At 42.0% G+C, this 12,634-nt stretch overlaps 1 protein-coding gene across 1 annotated transcript; it reads left to right on the top strand.

Moving 5' to 3' along the window:
• Positions 1 to 707: 707 nt before the first annotated feature.
• fzd4 (frizzled class receptor 4) lies at positions 708 to 8,087 on the top strand. The gene is made up of 6 exons (XM_022748523.1): positions 708 to 1,312; positions 4,559 to 4,696; positions 4,904 to 5,290; positions 6,153 to 6,298; positions 6,983 to 7,230; positions 7,411 to 8,087. Exons 1-6 carry the CDS (start codon positions 1,049 to 1,051, stop codon positions 7,827 to 7,829), a joined length of 1,602 nt encoding a protein of 533 aa, XP_022604244.1. The 5' UTR covers positions 708 to 1,048; the 3' UTR covers positions 7,830 to 8,087.
• The last annotated feature ends 4,547 nt before the right edge of the window (positions 8,088 to 12,634 follow it).

The following is a 12,634-nucleotide window of genomic DNA, read 5'->3' as shown; positions in this document are numbered from 1 at the left end:
ACCTGTCCAGTATGTGCATTCATTGCAATGCAAAACAGATTTCCAATGCTTCAGCATCTCTTAAGGCCCTACTTTCAATTACAATGTCATGAGCACTTAGAGCTGACGGGCCTTTAGAGAAGGGGAGTGGAACCTGTGGTGAAGTTCCAGACAGCCTTAAAAGACCATTAGGGACTTTAAATTTAAAATAAACACACACAGACACACTGAAAAATCCACTTTTTCAGAAGCCTATTTTCTAAAAATACAGCCAATAAAAATATATGTAAACCACATCAGCCGGTATAAATACAGGTTCTGGATATTGTCAGAATTAGTTGGGGAATGCTCACTGATTTTCTTTGCAGGAGGAGAGGAGAGGAGAGGAGAGGGAACGTACTGAGAAAAATTAGGAAAGAAAAAGCAAAGGATGCAAGAGGTATGGAGACAGGAGATGGAAAATAAAAGCTGTAGCAAAGGAGAGGGGAGGAGGGGGTAGCGGGCAGGGGATGAGGTTCGCTCTTCTATTTTTCTCTTGGATCCCGCCCTCCTGGTCAGGGGTTGGTCAGGGAAACCCAACTCCCGCGCATGGATTGGTCGGCTCTCCTCTGGACGGGCAAAATAGTCTCTCCTCACAGACACAATAAAGTTTAGTGCTGGACGCTTGCAGGCAGTACAGGCGCAAAACCAGACCGTGGTGTCTCGTCGCTGCGTTGCGCTCCTCCGCACGGAGTTACTAACGGGAAACAACGCAAGGAGGACTGGGGGATTTATTCAAATATAGTTTTTTAATTGCAGATGCACGTGCTATTTTAATTAAAAACACGCGCTTTTGTTTACGTGCAGATCCCGCAACGATTCACTGCTCATTTCAGGATATTTTAATCTGTTGAATGGCTCTGAGTGGGATACTGTAGCCTCCAGAACGCACGGACTACACGCGCCCCCCTCCTGTTGGACTATAAACACGCGCCGGCGTTTCCAGGGCGACCCGACCTAACTTTGTGTTTGAGGAAATATTAACTGTGCCAGCATTTACAGAGGGCAGCCGCTCAGTGTCGCGGTGACCATGCCCGGGATGATGGTGTCGCTTACCGGCGCAGCCTTCCTCCTCTTGTCCGGGCTGGTCGGTCCGCTCTGCCTGGTGCAGGCTTTCGGAGATGAGGTAGAGGAGATGACCTGCGACCCGATCAGGATCAGCATGTGCCAGGGTCTCGGATACAACGTCACCAAGATGCCCAATCTGGTCGGCAACGTGCTGCAGTCGGACGCCGAGCTGCAACTGACCACGTTCACACCGCTCATACAGTACGGCTGCTCCAGTCAGCTCAAGGTACTGGACTGATGTGATACACAGTTAATGCATACTGATATTATAATAGAACAGAGTAAAATAGAATAGACAGTGTGTCATTAAAGGCAAACACTAATGTTTTTACACACATGCACAAATTTAGGAACAGTGATCCTGTTCTCAGAAAGGTATGGACAAGTCTAGATAGTCTGCTATATTTGTGTGTGTGTGTGTGTGTCTGTGTGTGTCTGTGTGTGTGTGTAACAGAGTGTGGTCTCAGAGCACATGACAGGGAGCTACTAGCAATAGTTGACTATTCAATGTGCAGTTCAGACTGATGGAGCCAGTGATAATGACCAGCACAATATAGGTTGATTGATTCCCATTCCCAGAGTTATATATAGAGCCATAGAATAAATGGAGGGCTCCCTGCCTTCCTTCCTTCCTGCTGTGCCAGGCTGTCATGCTAATTTCAATGAAAATGCCCCCTCTGTCTGTTGACATTCTGAGTTCATGCCCCACACAGCAACAGCTGAGTCTTCAGGGCTATATACTGTAGTCTTCTTCTTAACAATGGTGCCCTCAGTGTCCTAAGACAAATGCTGCTTGTTTGCCTCATGCACCATGTAAGAAAAAATTAGATTGGGCTCATTACTTGTCTCTGAGATTTTACTTTAAACTATAATTGGAATGACCAGTGGCACAATGGAGAACACATTTTTGGAAATATCAGCGGCAGTGTTAATGAATGGACTTTCTGAAATTGTGTGTAGTCTTAAAAGTTTTTATTAAGAGATGCCCTTTCACACACATATGAAATCATACCTAGAAATTCTGCATACATGGACATGAAAACAAACACTTTCCCAGAAGCTATTATTTTAAGGAAATTGTATTTGCAAATCCACTGTCCCGTCTGTACTGGTATGTGGTATGTTATTATAATGTTACAGTGAATTGCTGGTGTGTGCAGGTGCTTGGAAACTGGTAAAATTTAGTTTGACATGCTAAACTGATACACTGCTTGAGGGACGTTTGTGTGCATGTGTGTGAGACAGGCAGACAGAAGAAGGAGCAACTGCAGCATAAAACCAAACTGTCCAGCTGAAAACTGTCTCATAAGATTAGCTGACCCTCACCCCCCAATCTGTCTTTCTCTCTCTGTCACTCTCTCTCTCTCTCACTCACACACACACGCACACGCACACACACGCACGCTAAAGAGGGAGGAAAGGGGAAAGGGAAACCGTATCCCCTAACATTTGCTCTAATGGGAGGCTTCCTGACTGGTAACCGGAGCAGCTTTTAACAGTGAAGTGACAGCGCTCAGGTTACCAACGGTCGGGGAAAACACCCAGAACATGTTACATTACTGTCACAGACAGAGTAGGCATAACTCACTATGAGAAATTTCAAAAATTGTACGGCATGTAATTTAATATCTTTATGAGCAGACACATAGAAGCTACACACACTCATTTACAGGGCAACTTTGTAGATTTGGAAACTTTGTTCATTTTCATTGAATCAAATCACAAATTACTCAGGACAACTGTAATAACTGTGGTTCACTTTGGGAACAAAGATTCTCTATTTGTGGTGAGAAACTAAATACTGACTCCAGATCAGACAGTGCACTCCATTCGCAGAGATAAAGCTGTGCTACAGCCCAGATACCGTTCAGAGAGAGAAGCAGAACAAACTGAGATTGGAGGAAGTTCCCGTTGACTTAGATAACAGATTTTGACATTGCATAGCTCACAGTGTGTTTTTGCTAATATGGAAACATTATTCGCCAGAAGGTGTGTAGCAGAACAGTAGCTGACTGATGATGTCTGGAACTTTTATACAATTTATTTATCATGGTTGCAATTTTAAAAGCCTGTGGTGCACAGATGCACAGTTTTACGTTTCCTTTGCAAATAAATTCTCACAGAAAGTCAGAGTTGTATGTTTTATGTTTCTGTGTGTATTTATTTCCCAACCTTGACACCCTTCTTGGATTTCATGGTTTCATTTGGTATCCGTTCAAGGGCTGATTTTATAATGGGATTTCTCTATCACTAGATCAAGGCTGCAAGGCCGCCCCAAACATTTTGTTCTTATTATGGCCCAATAAATATTTTGGTATTTTTGAAATGGAAAACTGCAGCAAACCTTTCACTGTAACATGTTTTTGTATTTAAAGTCAGAAATCAGCAAATCCAAGCTCTTGGAATGTAGGTTTATGGTTTATTTCTTTTACCTGAACGTAGCTGAGTGAAATGTAATTTCTGCTTCTGTGTATTTTCATATCGTGAGCCTGGAACAATTTTAGTCCCTGGCTTCAAACAGATTTCACTGTAAAGGCATGAAATCAGTGAAAATTGCAACCTTTTGTAGGCCCACAATACCTCTTCCCACAAATCTCAACCACCTCAAATAGTCAAATGTGACTTCAGACATTTCACTATCTTTATAACCCTGACTTAGATATCTATTTCAAAACCATTGCCATGGGACAGAGAAAACTGAGCCTTGGATTAGGGAGGATTATGCAGCATTACATGGCACATGCCCTCAGTGTTGTTAAGTCCACAGATTGTTTTTAAAGACGCAGAGTTGTATGTGTAACCTTGGAGCAGGTTAGTGTTGGCCGTGGTGTCTTGACTCAAGTTCTGGAGTTTTTATTAGAAGTGAAAATAGAGACCCACAACTAGAGGTGATGCAACATATTGAAAGTAAAAGACAGGGAAAAGCAACAGGATAGTGAGTGGTATATGCAAGTAGATGGAGGATCCACTTGTGGGAGTACATGGTGAAGCCATCTACCAGCTGTAATCCTGTTGTAATATATAGAAAGATGGGCCCATGGGGCACTCGCAGCGCTGTTTCTACGTCTTTAACAAGCGCTACACCACAGACATGATTTACCTTCTGCTTCACAGTGTGATTTAACTTGACTGGAACAAAGTCTACAAAGCAGTGTACTGAAATCTGACATAATACTGGATGAGTATTACTGTCATTTTTCACTCTTCTTACATCATTCCTCACGTTTGCTCCTTTCTTTTCTCTCATAGCTCTTATTTGAATATATACACGCACAACACATTACTCACGTTACCAGTCTCAGCTCATTTAACGACTTGTGTGCGATTGCTCCTCCTCTCAAAACTTGCTCTGTAGTTACTTTTTACTGCATGTTATGAAATCTCAAAGCCGAACACACGCTTTGCTGTTTTGTAAAACATACTCAGATCAAAATCTTCAACTTATAACCTTTCATCTCCCATTTTTCTCCAGTTCTTCCTGTGCTCAGTGTACGTGCCGATGTGCACTGACAAGGTGCCCATCCCCATTGGCCCATGTGGTAGCATGTGTCTGTCTGTCAAGAGAAAATGCCTCCCAGTGCTCCATGAGTTTGGTTTCATATGGCCTGAGGTGAGTCACATCACCACAGGAAAATTCTGTGTGTATTAGGAAATATAACTTTAAGGTGTGGTTGAGTGATGTGGAAATAAAAAAAACAAAATGCTTTCTTTTAGGACAATAAAAATGATGTAGATTAGCTCTAAGTGTTTTTAACAGTATGTATTCACAGCCTAAATAAGCCACCAAAAATTATATTTCCTATTATATCTTCTCTAGGTGCTCAACTGCAGCCTCTTTCCGCCTCAAAATGACCACAACCACATGTGTATGGAGGGTCCAGGCGATGAGGACCCACCCTACCAGCCAGTCCGCCATCCTCCCCACCAGGAGGAGTGTCAGGCCCTGGGATCTGCACCTGACCAGTATACCTGGCTGAAACAGACTGAAAGCTGTACTCTGCAGTGTGGCTACGACAGCGGGCTCTACCGACGAGGGGCCAAAGTCTTCACAGACGCATGGATGGCGGTGTGGGCCGTGCTATGCTTCCTGTCGACCACTCTGACGGTCTTGACCTTTCTATTGGATTCACAGCGTTTTTCCTACCCTGAGCGGCCCATCATCTTCCTGTCTATGTGCTGTAATCTGTACAGTGTGGCATACCTGGTAAGTGGGAGATTCAGAAGTATACTGTCCTGCACTGACTAACTGAAATAAAAACAATGGATAAAACTTACTGATACTAATACAAGAGCCAAAAAAAAAAAAAAATCAATACATGCTCAGACACCAAAAGATTAGATAACATCACGTGCGCAAGAACAAAACGCTGCCAGAAAATGTGACAAAACTCCATAAAATGATAAACGATTAACAATAAATGAATAAACGATTTCAGTTGGAATGGTTGTTTTAGCATTTAATTTTCACTGAAAACAAAAAATGCTGATGTGATTCTTGTTGAGTTTTGTACCAAACAAATCATGATCCTTTACGTCTGGAGAATAGGATTTGTAGGCCGGGGCGTCTCTGTAGCACCACAACACTTATGGTGCTAACAGTGCACAACAATATTGTGACACATTTTACCTTTATCAAAAAAATTGCAGCTCCTGTGATTTGGATATTGCACTTGGCCATTTCTGCGATTTTGATTATATTTCAATTAATTGTGCAGACCAACTGATTATTAGATTTTGGTGGAATCAGAATAAATAAAAATCCCGCCGTGTACGTTGTACATAGCCTTGTCTGTCTTAAACTGCCATTCCTTTCCTTGCATGTGTTTTTCATTTACTAGGGATTTTCATATGAAAATGAGGCAACTAGGTGAAGTCTGCCTCGTTTACAGTTTCCTCTCTTGATCAATGAGATTTGTCTTCTTCCAATAAACAAATTAAAAGAAAAATGTATGCCAAAATCAATGATCCGAAGTAAATACAGATAGTGAAAATATTGATTCAGCTTTTTCTGTGATGAATAAAACCTTACAACTATTTTCCCTTTTTGTTCTTGTTTCATTTTCCAGGTAAGGTTGACTCTGGGGAGGGAGCGTGTTTCCTGCGACCTGGATGCCACAGCGGTTCCAATTCTAGTGCAGGAAGGGTTAAAGAGCACCGGCTGTGCCATAGTCTTCCTCCTCCTCTATTTCTTTGGCATGGCCTCCTCACTATGGTCAGTACAAACGCACACATACATGCACTTTATCATTTGTCATATCAATCCTTCATCTCTTTTTCCCAGTTTGACCATTGTCATCAGATGTTGTGAATGGACTTTGGTGGAACAATTGGAACACAAGACTTGTATCCTGTTTTCTTTCAAGTCTAACCATCCTGTCTCATAACCTCTGTACTAGATGGATCATTTCCACATACAAAGGCAGCCTTGGTAAAAGATGACACTTTTTGCATCGTGCATCGTTCTGCACCACAGTTGCAGTGGAAACACACTGCTGTAACAGCATTTTCTCTTCCTTTTCACTTTGCCCCCATTTTCCTGTTTGTCCTCTCTCCTCTCTCGTGGAAATGCAACAAGCTAAAAAGCTCAAGGACTTCACTCTCTCCTAAAATATGACCACAGCCCTCTTTTGTGTAACTCGTGACTAACTGGTGTCAGGATGTGCTTCTTACAACAGAGAACTGCACATGTCCACCTGTTTGGCTGTGAAAAACAATGTAACAAACAAAGTTTTGAGATGCTCTAGCAGTAAACAGTAGCACAAGGTTTGCCTCAGCATCTTGTTTCAATGAAACATTTGATTGTTATTTGCTGCCAAAGTGAGAAAGATAATCTGATAATTGCACACATGAGCAGAGTTTGCCCCTTCCCTCATTCTTCTTGCACTCTCTGTTCTAGGTGGGTGATCCTGACGCTCACCTGGTTCTTGGCTGCTGGACTGAAGTGGGGCCATGAGGCTATTGAGATGCACAGCTCCTACTTCCACATAGCAGCCTGGGCCATCCCAGCGGTTAAAACCATAGTCATCCTCATAATGAGACTGGTGGATGCAGATGACCTGACTGGACTCTGCTATGTTGGCAACCAGCAGCAGGAAGCACTCACAGGCTTTGTGGTGGCTCCACTGGCTTCATACCTTCTCATAGGTAATTACAGAAACATAGTACAATTAGTTTGTATTTGTATTCCTTGTGTTAAAAAATAGTGTGCTCATACCTATATTTGGCAAACTCTCACATGTAATTTCTCAGTTCCTACTGCTTTATCATTGTCATTGTGTTTTCTCTATCTGATGTGCTTATCTTGTTTTCCTGTCTGCACCTCAGGCACCCTGTTCATCTGCGCCGGCCTGGTGGCTCTTTTCAAGATCCGTTCCAACCTGCAGAAGGACGGTGCCAAAACAGACAAGCTGGAGCGTTTAATGGTGAAGATTGGAGTGTTTTCTGTTCTCTACACTGTCCCAGCGTCCACAGTCATTGGCTGTTACCTCTACCAGCTGTCTCACTGGGGGGAGTTTAAGGCCAGCACCAGGGACTCATACGTGGCATCAGAGATGCTTCGAATCTTCATGTCACTGCTTGTAGGGATCACATCAGGCATGTGGATCTGGTCGGCGAAAACCCTCCATACCTGGCAACGCTGCTCTGCCCGCCTGCTCAGAGACAGCAGGGCGAGCCGAGGGGGCAAGAGGGCACCAGGGGAGGGCTGGATCAAACCGGGGAAAGGCAATGAGACAGTTGTGTGAGGAGGAATAAAAAGGGAGCAGACAGGAATGGACTTCTACCTGCTTCTCTCACACTTAACAGAAACTCACTCTGCCTAACGATGGATGGTGAGGAAAGAGAATCAAGAGGTGAGAGGGGGATGAATAATGTGACACAGAAGCGGAGCAGGAGGTTCTCAAGGAAGCCACAGGATGTAATGGCATCAAGAGAAGATTGCCGAGAGTCCATGAGCATGTGTCACCCCTCTAACTGACTCTGAGCCTCTAAAAAGGAGTTAAGAAGGAGACAAGAGGAGGACTGAGTCATAAAGAAGTAGCAACACTAGCATCTCTACCTCTGTTAGACTACCTTTGCCCAGAGATAGAGAAAGCAAAAAAAAAAAAAAAAAAAAAAAAAAAAAAAGAAATGAAGGAGAAAGAGAGACGGAAAAGGCAGAACAGAAGCATCGATATGCAGACCAGACACACCGATAAGCTGTGTAGCACCATGTCTACCTCTCTGTCTCTCCTTTCTCCAGAGCCCTCAGCAGATGAGACTGAACCTGCTGGATACAGTGAACCCTTATGCCGTTTTGTGTTTTTAGGGTCTTTTTGAAGTTTTTAATTTTACACTGGAGGGTCCTGGTGCAGATATTATACAGATGTAGGCTGAAGTTTCCCAAAAGCATCTGACACCTTGAGAGCCCCTTTCACATGCGAAAATGAAAGGACAATGAAATACCAGACCAAAAGTAATGAAATGAATGAAATGCAGTGAGTTTACATTTGAACATTATTCTGCATTTTTTGTAAATTATAGTTTTTTGTACAATTAAAAAAGGTATTATTGCTTTTTGGGAAACCAGCACTAAGCTGTAATGATGCACTATAGTTATATACAATATGTGAAGTGTCTGTGCTTGTCACAAGTGGCAGTGGTGGGACTCATAACAGATCATTGCAAAGTATATTAATATGCACAGAGCCATTAACAGGGAGGGTCTGGTCAGTTTTCATTATCTACACAGAAATGATGACCAATGTGGTTTATTGTTCAAATGTGTAAAAAACAATTCACGATCACTTTTCTTACAAATATTATGAAGGGCAACGGCAGATAGAGAAATGTTTTTTTTTTTTTTTTTATCTGTCTTGTACATTAAGGTAAAGTCTGTGGTAGATATGAAGTCATACGGCCATGAATCATGGGAGTAGCCCAGCTGTGCCTTTTATTGACCCATAAATGTGGAAGCTGTAAGGCGCCTGGGAAATGTAGGCCTGTGTGTTTTACCTCAGCAGTCTATGAGAAGCTCAGCTAACGTCCAGTGATGTGTGCAGTCTTCCTGGAAACCGTGCACTGTATACGTTACCATGAAATCCAGGAAATTAAATTATTCCCCCTGCCCTCTTTTCCAAACATCAGACCTGAGGCAGGTTAAAGAATTAGAGGTTATTAGACAATCATTTGCCAAAAGACACATTATGCAGCAACATAGAGCTGTCACAGTGCAGGTATACACACACACTCACGCACGCACGCACGCACGCACGCACAAGTTCCCACGAATCTCATCCATCAGCTTCTATCACCGAGTTAAGATCACTATGAAAAGGAGAAGAAACGGCAATAATAACAAGAGTGTAGCTGTCAAAACTTTGGCTGTCTGCTTTTCTTCTCAGTCTGTGTCCATGTATTGCCTATTTTTCAATCACATAAGCACAATGTAATTGGCACTATTAATAGGCGTGTCTGTTCTGCCTGCACATCTGTATGTCTGAGAGTCTGTTGCTCTCATTGGCCCACTACCTGCCGGTTCCTTTAACCTCGTATACATGGCTCATTTCCCAGACAATCAAGTCATCCCTGGAAAAGATTATTGTGCATTACATTTCAGAATTTCATGGATGATAGAGATGAGATTTTGATTAATTGTCTCTAGCGGCACATTTTGTTGATAATAGGCCTTTTCCAACAGGTTAATCTTGCAGTTCTTCTCAATAACTGAGTTTTAATTACAATAAGTTGACTCCTTATGTCTTACCGCTGCATTCACCAAATTCCACAACTGCTCCTGTGTACCGTATATTTGCCTGACAATCTATCAAGCAAAGCTCTTGTATTTCAGTGAGTCTTTGAATGTATAATACATGGGCTGTGTGTCACATTACGCCTTGTACAGCTGACAAAGAAAATGTGGTTCTGGGTAATTTTAATGTATAAGGGCTTGAATAATTTGGAGTTTTGCCCTCCTGTGTCTCATACGAAACCAGTTAGTGCCTCACACAGCCTGTCGTAGGTGTTTTTTAGCAAAATATTTAGAATGGGACAGAAAATTATTTTTTCCCAAAATATGTTAAATGTAACATCACCCTTATTGCATTCAAAGATACTTTTTGGTGGTTCTGGTGAAACCGAGAACCCTGAAAAACCAGTGTTTCTCAAACCAGCATACCTTGGCACGCTCATGAAATTTCCAAAGTCAAACAAACATTACATTGAGTTAAAGTGAATTAAATTAACCTCTGACCACCTCCCCTCTGAGCTAATGCAGTTTCTCCCTTAAACTGTCTTAATGTTTTGGCAGTCTGCTCTCATATGATCACACTGAGGTTCAGGTGACATTTCCAAACAATCACTGAATAGTTGTGCCTTGAAACACTGTGTATGTGCCACAGCCTGATGAAGATCGAGAACCACTGGTAATAGAGATTTGTAAATGCTTTTTGAGAAGCCCAGAATCAGTGTCGGCGTCAGTTCACCGACACTGATCGTAGCCTTTAAGGTCTAGACTGTTCGTTTGTGTAGAAAAACTCAGTGTCTTGATGAAGTCATCAGTGTATTATAAAGAAATTGCTAATTTATCCTTGTAAAAAAGTGACAAAAAATTGTAAAACTTGTTTGTTATTTAAAAAACACTTTTGTATCAGAAGAAGATGAATAAAAACTTTTTGGTTTCCAATATGTTGACACAATTTCTGTGTGTTTTCTTGTGTGTGTGTGTGTGTGTGTGTGTGTGTGTGTGTGTGTGTGTGTGTGTGGGGTGTGTGTGTGAAAGCATTATATACTAGAGATGAACAACTAATCATGCAGTATCGTCTCATGTATACACATTTTGTGGGGCAGTTAAGCGTATGAGTGAGTGAGTGAGTGCTTTCTGTAATGGCTCCATGCAGTATCTTGCATCTAAAACTTCTTTTAACATCCTGAGTTTGTGTTCACTTAATGGGTTGAACAATGCTGCCACCTCTTGTCTGATGAGACAAATTATGTTTTGATGCTTTGTCAGGAGCTGATGCTTTTAAACAACTGTTTGCAGCCTCATTACCCTGTTGACTCTACCTATCTATACAGCAGTGACTCAGTTTTGCATTTCTTTTAAAACAGTTACTCTGGTTTAGGATAAGAAACGCTCCATAACCACCAAATTTGTTTTGAATCCACAGTGGAAACACGGTAATTATACAGTGTAAACATTACTGTACCATCCATCACATCTCATCAGCTATGAACTTACAACTTCAAACACACGCACATGAGTGCGCACGCACTCCCCCGCACACACATACACGGTTGCAGAGACACACACACCTCCTCTCACTTCAAAATTTGTTGTAATTTGGTTTTACAATTACACTTAATGCACTTTAGGCTGTAATTTTCCAGTGCAGGGGTAAAATTGCATCTGGAGAAACTGATTAATTCTGGGCATGCTTGTGTGTGTTGTGTGTGTTGTGTGTTTGCGTGTGTGCGCCGGCAAAAAGAGAGAGAGAGAAAGAGAGTCCAAATATCTAAGTCTGCAGCTCAGATAGCCTTCCTGTAATTTACTGTGAGTGAATTGACTGTTTGTTTAAGAACTCACTCAAAAGCCTGAGGTAAAGGGAAAGTGACAGCATCTACTGCTCTATTGTTTCCAGATGTGGCTCTGCTAACACACACATACACAAACACACACACACACACACACGCACACACGATACATAGAAGACCAAGCATGTACATGCACATTCACACAACATAGACCCAAAAAAAGAGGAGTTAGGGGAGTTCAACACTCTCAGATTCATACCCTAAATGGAGGTTTTTTGTATACGAGTGCGTTTTTAGGCACACAACATACACTAGTTGTGTTTTTCAGTCTGCTACAACCTCTCAGTTCACATTTTTCACTGAATGCCACAGGTCATTTGTCTCCAGGCTTTTCCCTCCAGGCAGTGGTTTCACCGTTTCTGTGGTAATTTAGAGATACAGTAACTTGTCACACACACAAAATCTTTAATAGCTAACAGCTCTCCCTAAATGCTGTTTTTCCAACCTTAAAAATGAGAGAAAATTACTCCTCTACCTCAACTTCTAAGTCACAAATGACAGCTTTACAGTACAACCTCTGGATATCCGCTCTTGTGGTAACATTTGGACGAAACCAGTTCATACTATGAAACGCACACATACACACTCTCAGTAACACGCTTTGTTCCACTCCGTTAGCGAACAGCATGTTAGGTTTTTTTTTTTTTCTGAAATGTGAAAGGGCGCTATTAAAATTCCTTGGACTAATATTCCTGGGAATGTATTTTGAGAGTTGGGTTCCCTTGTGTGTAATTGTGTATATACTGTTTGTGTGTGTTTGCACGCACAGTGGTGTGAATAGCCTGGAATGGGGGGTAACTGAAACAGAGAGCGGGAGAGGCTGAAGCAAGGATCCAGACGAAGAGAAAATCAAGAAAAAGAAAAGAAGAAGTGAAAGAAAAACTAAATATAGAGCCAAAAATAGAGAAGAAGAATAAAGTGAAAGGAGTGAGTGAGAGGAAGAGAGAAAAGGAAATCTGTCGTCCTCCAACAGCAGAAC

Source organism: Seriola dumerili, unplaced genomic scaffold, assembly GCF_002260705.1.
Source record: "Seriola dumerili isolate Sdu_G_001 unplaced genomic scaffold, Sdu_1.0 BDQW01000122.1, whole genome shotgun sequence".
NCBI lineage: Eukaryota > Metazoa > Chordata > Actinopteri > Carangiformes > Carangidae > Seriola > Seriola dumerili.
Note: the sequence above shows the minus strand (reverse complement) of the source record. Positions and strands in the feature narration are given on the sequence as shown.

What these genes read in the sequence shown, in the direction of transcription:
- fzd4 (XM_022748523.1), top strand. Translation starts at nt 1,049, where the DNA reads ATGCCCGGGATGATGGTGTCGCTTACCGGCGCAGCCTTCCTCCTCTTG. An exon ending in GGCATGGCCTCCTCACTATG is followed by an intron (nt 6,299 to 6,982) that starts GTCAGTACAAAC and finishes TCTCTGTTCTAG; the next exon opens with GTGGGTGATCCTGACGCTCA. An exon ending in GGCTTCATACCTTCTCATAG is followed by an intron (nt 7,231 to 7,410) that starts GTAATTACAGAA and finishes TCTGCACCTCAG; the next exon opens with GCACCCTGTTCATCTGCGCC.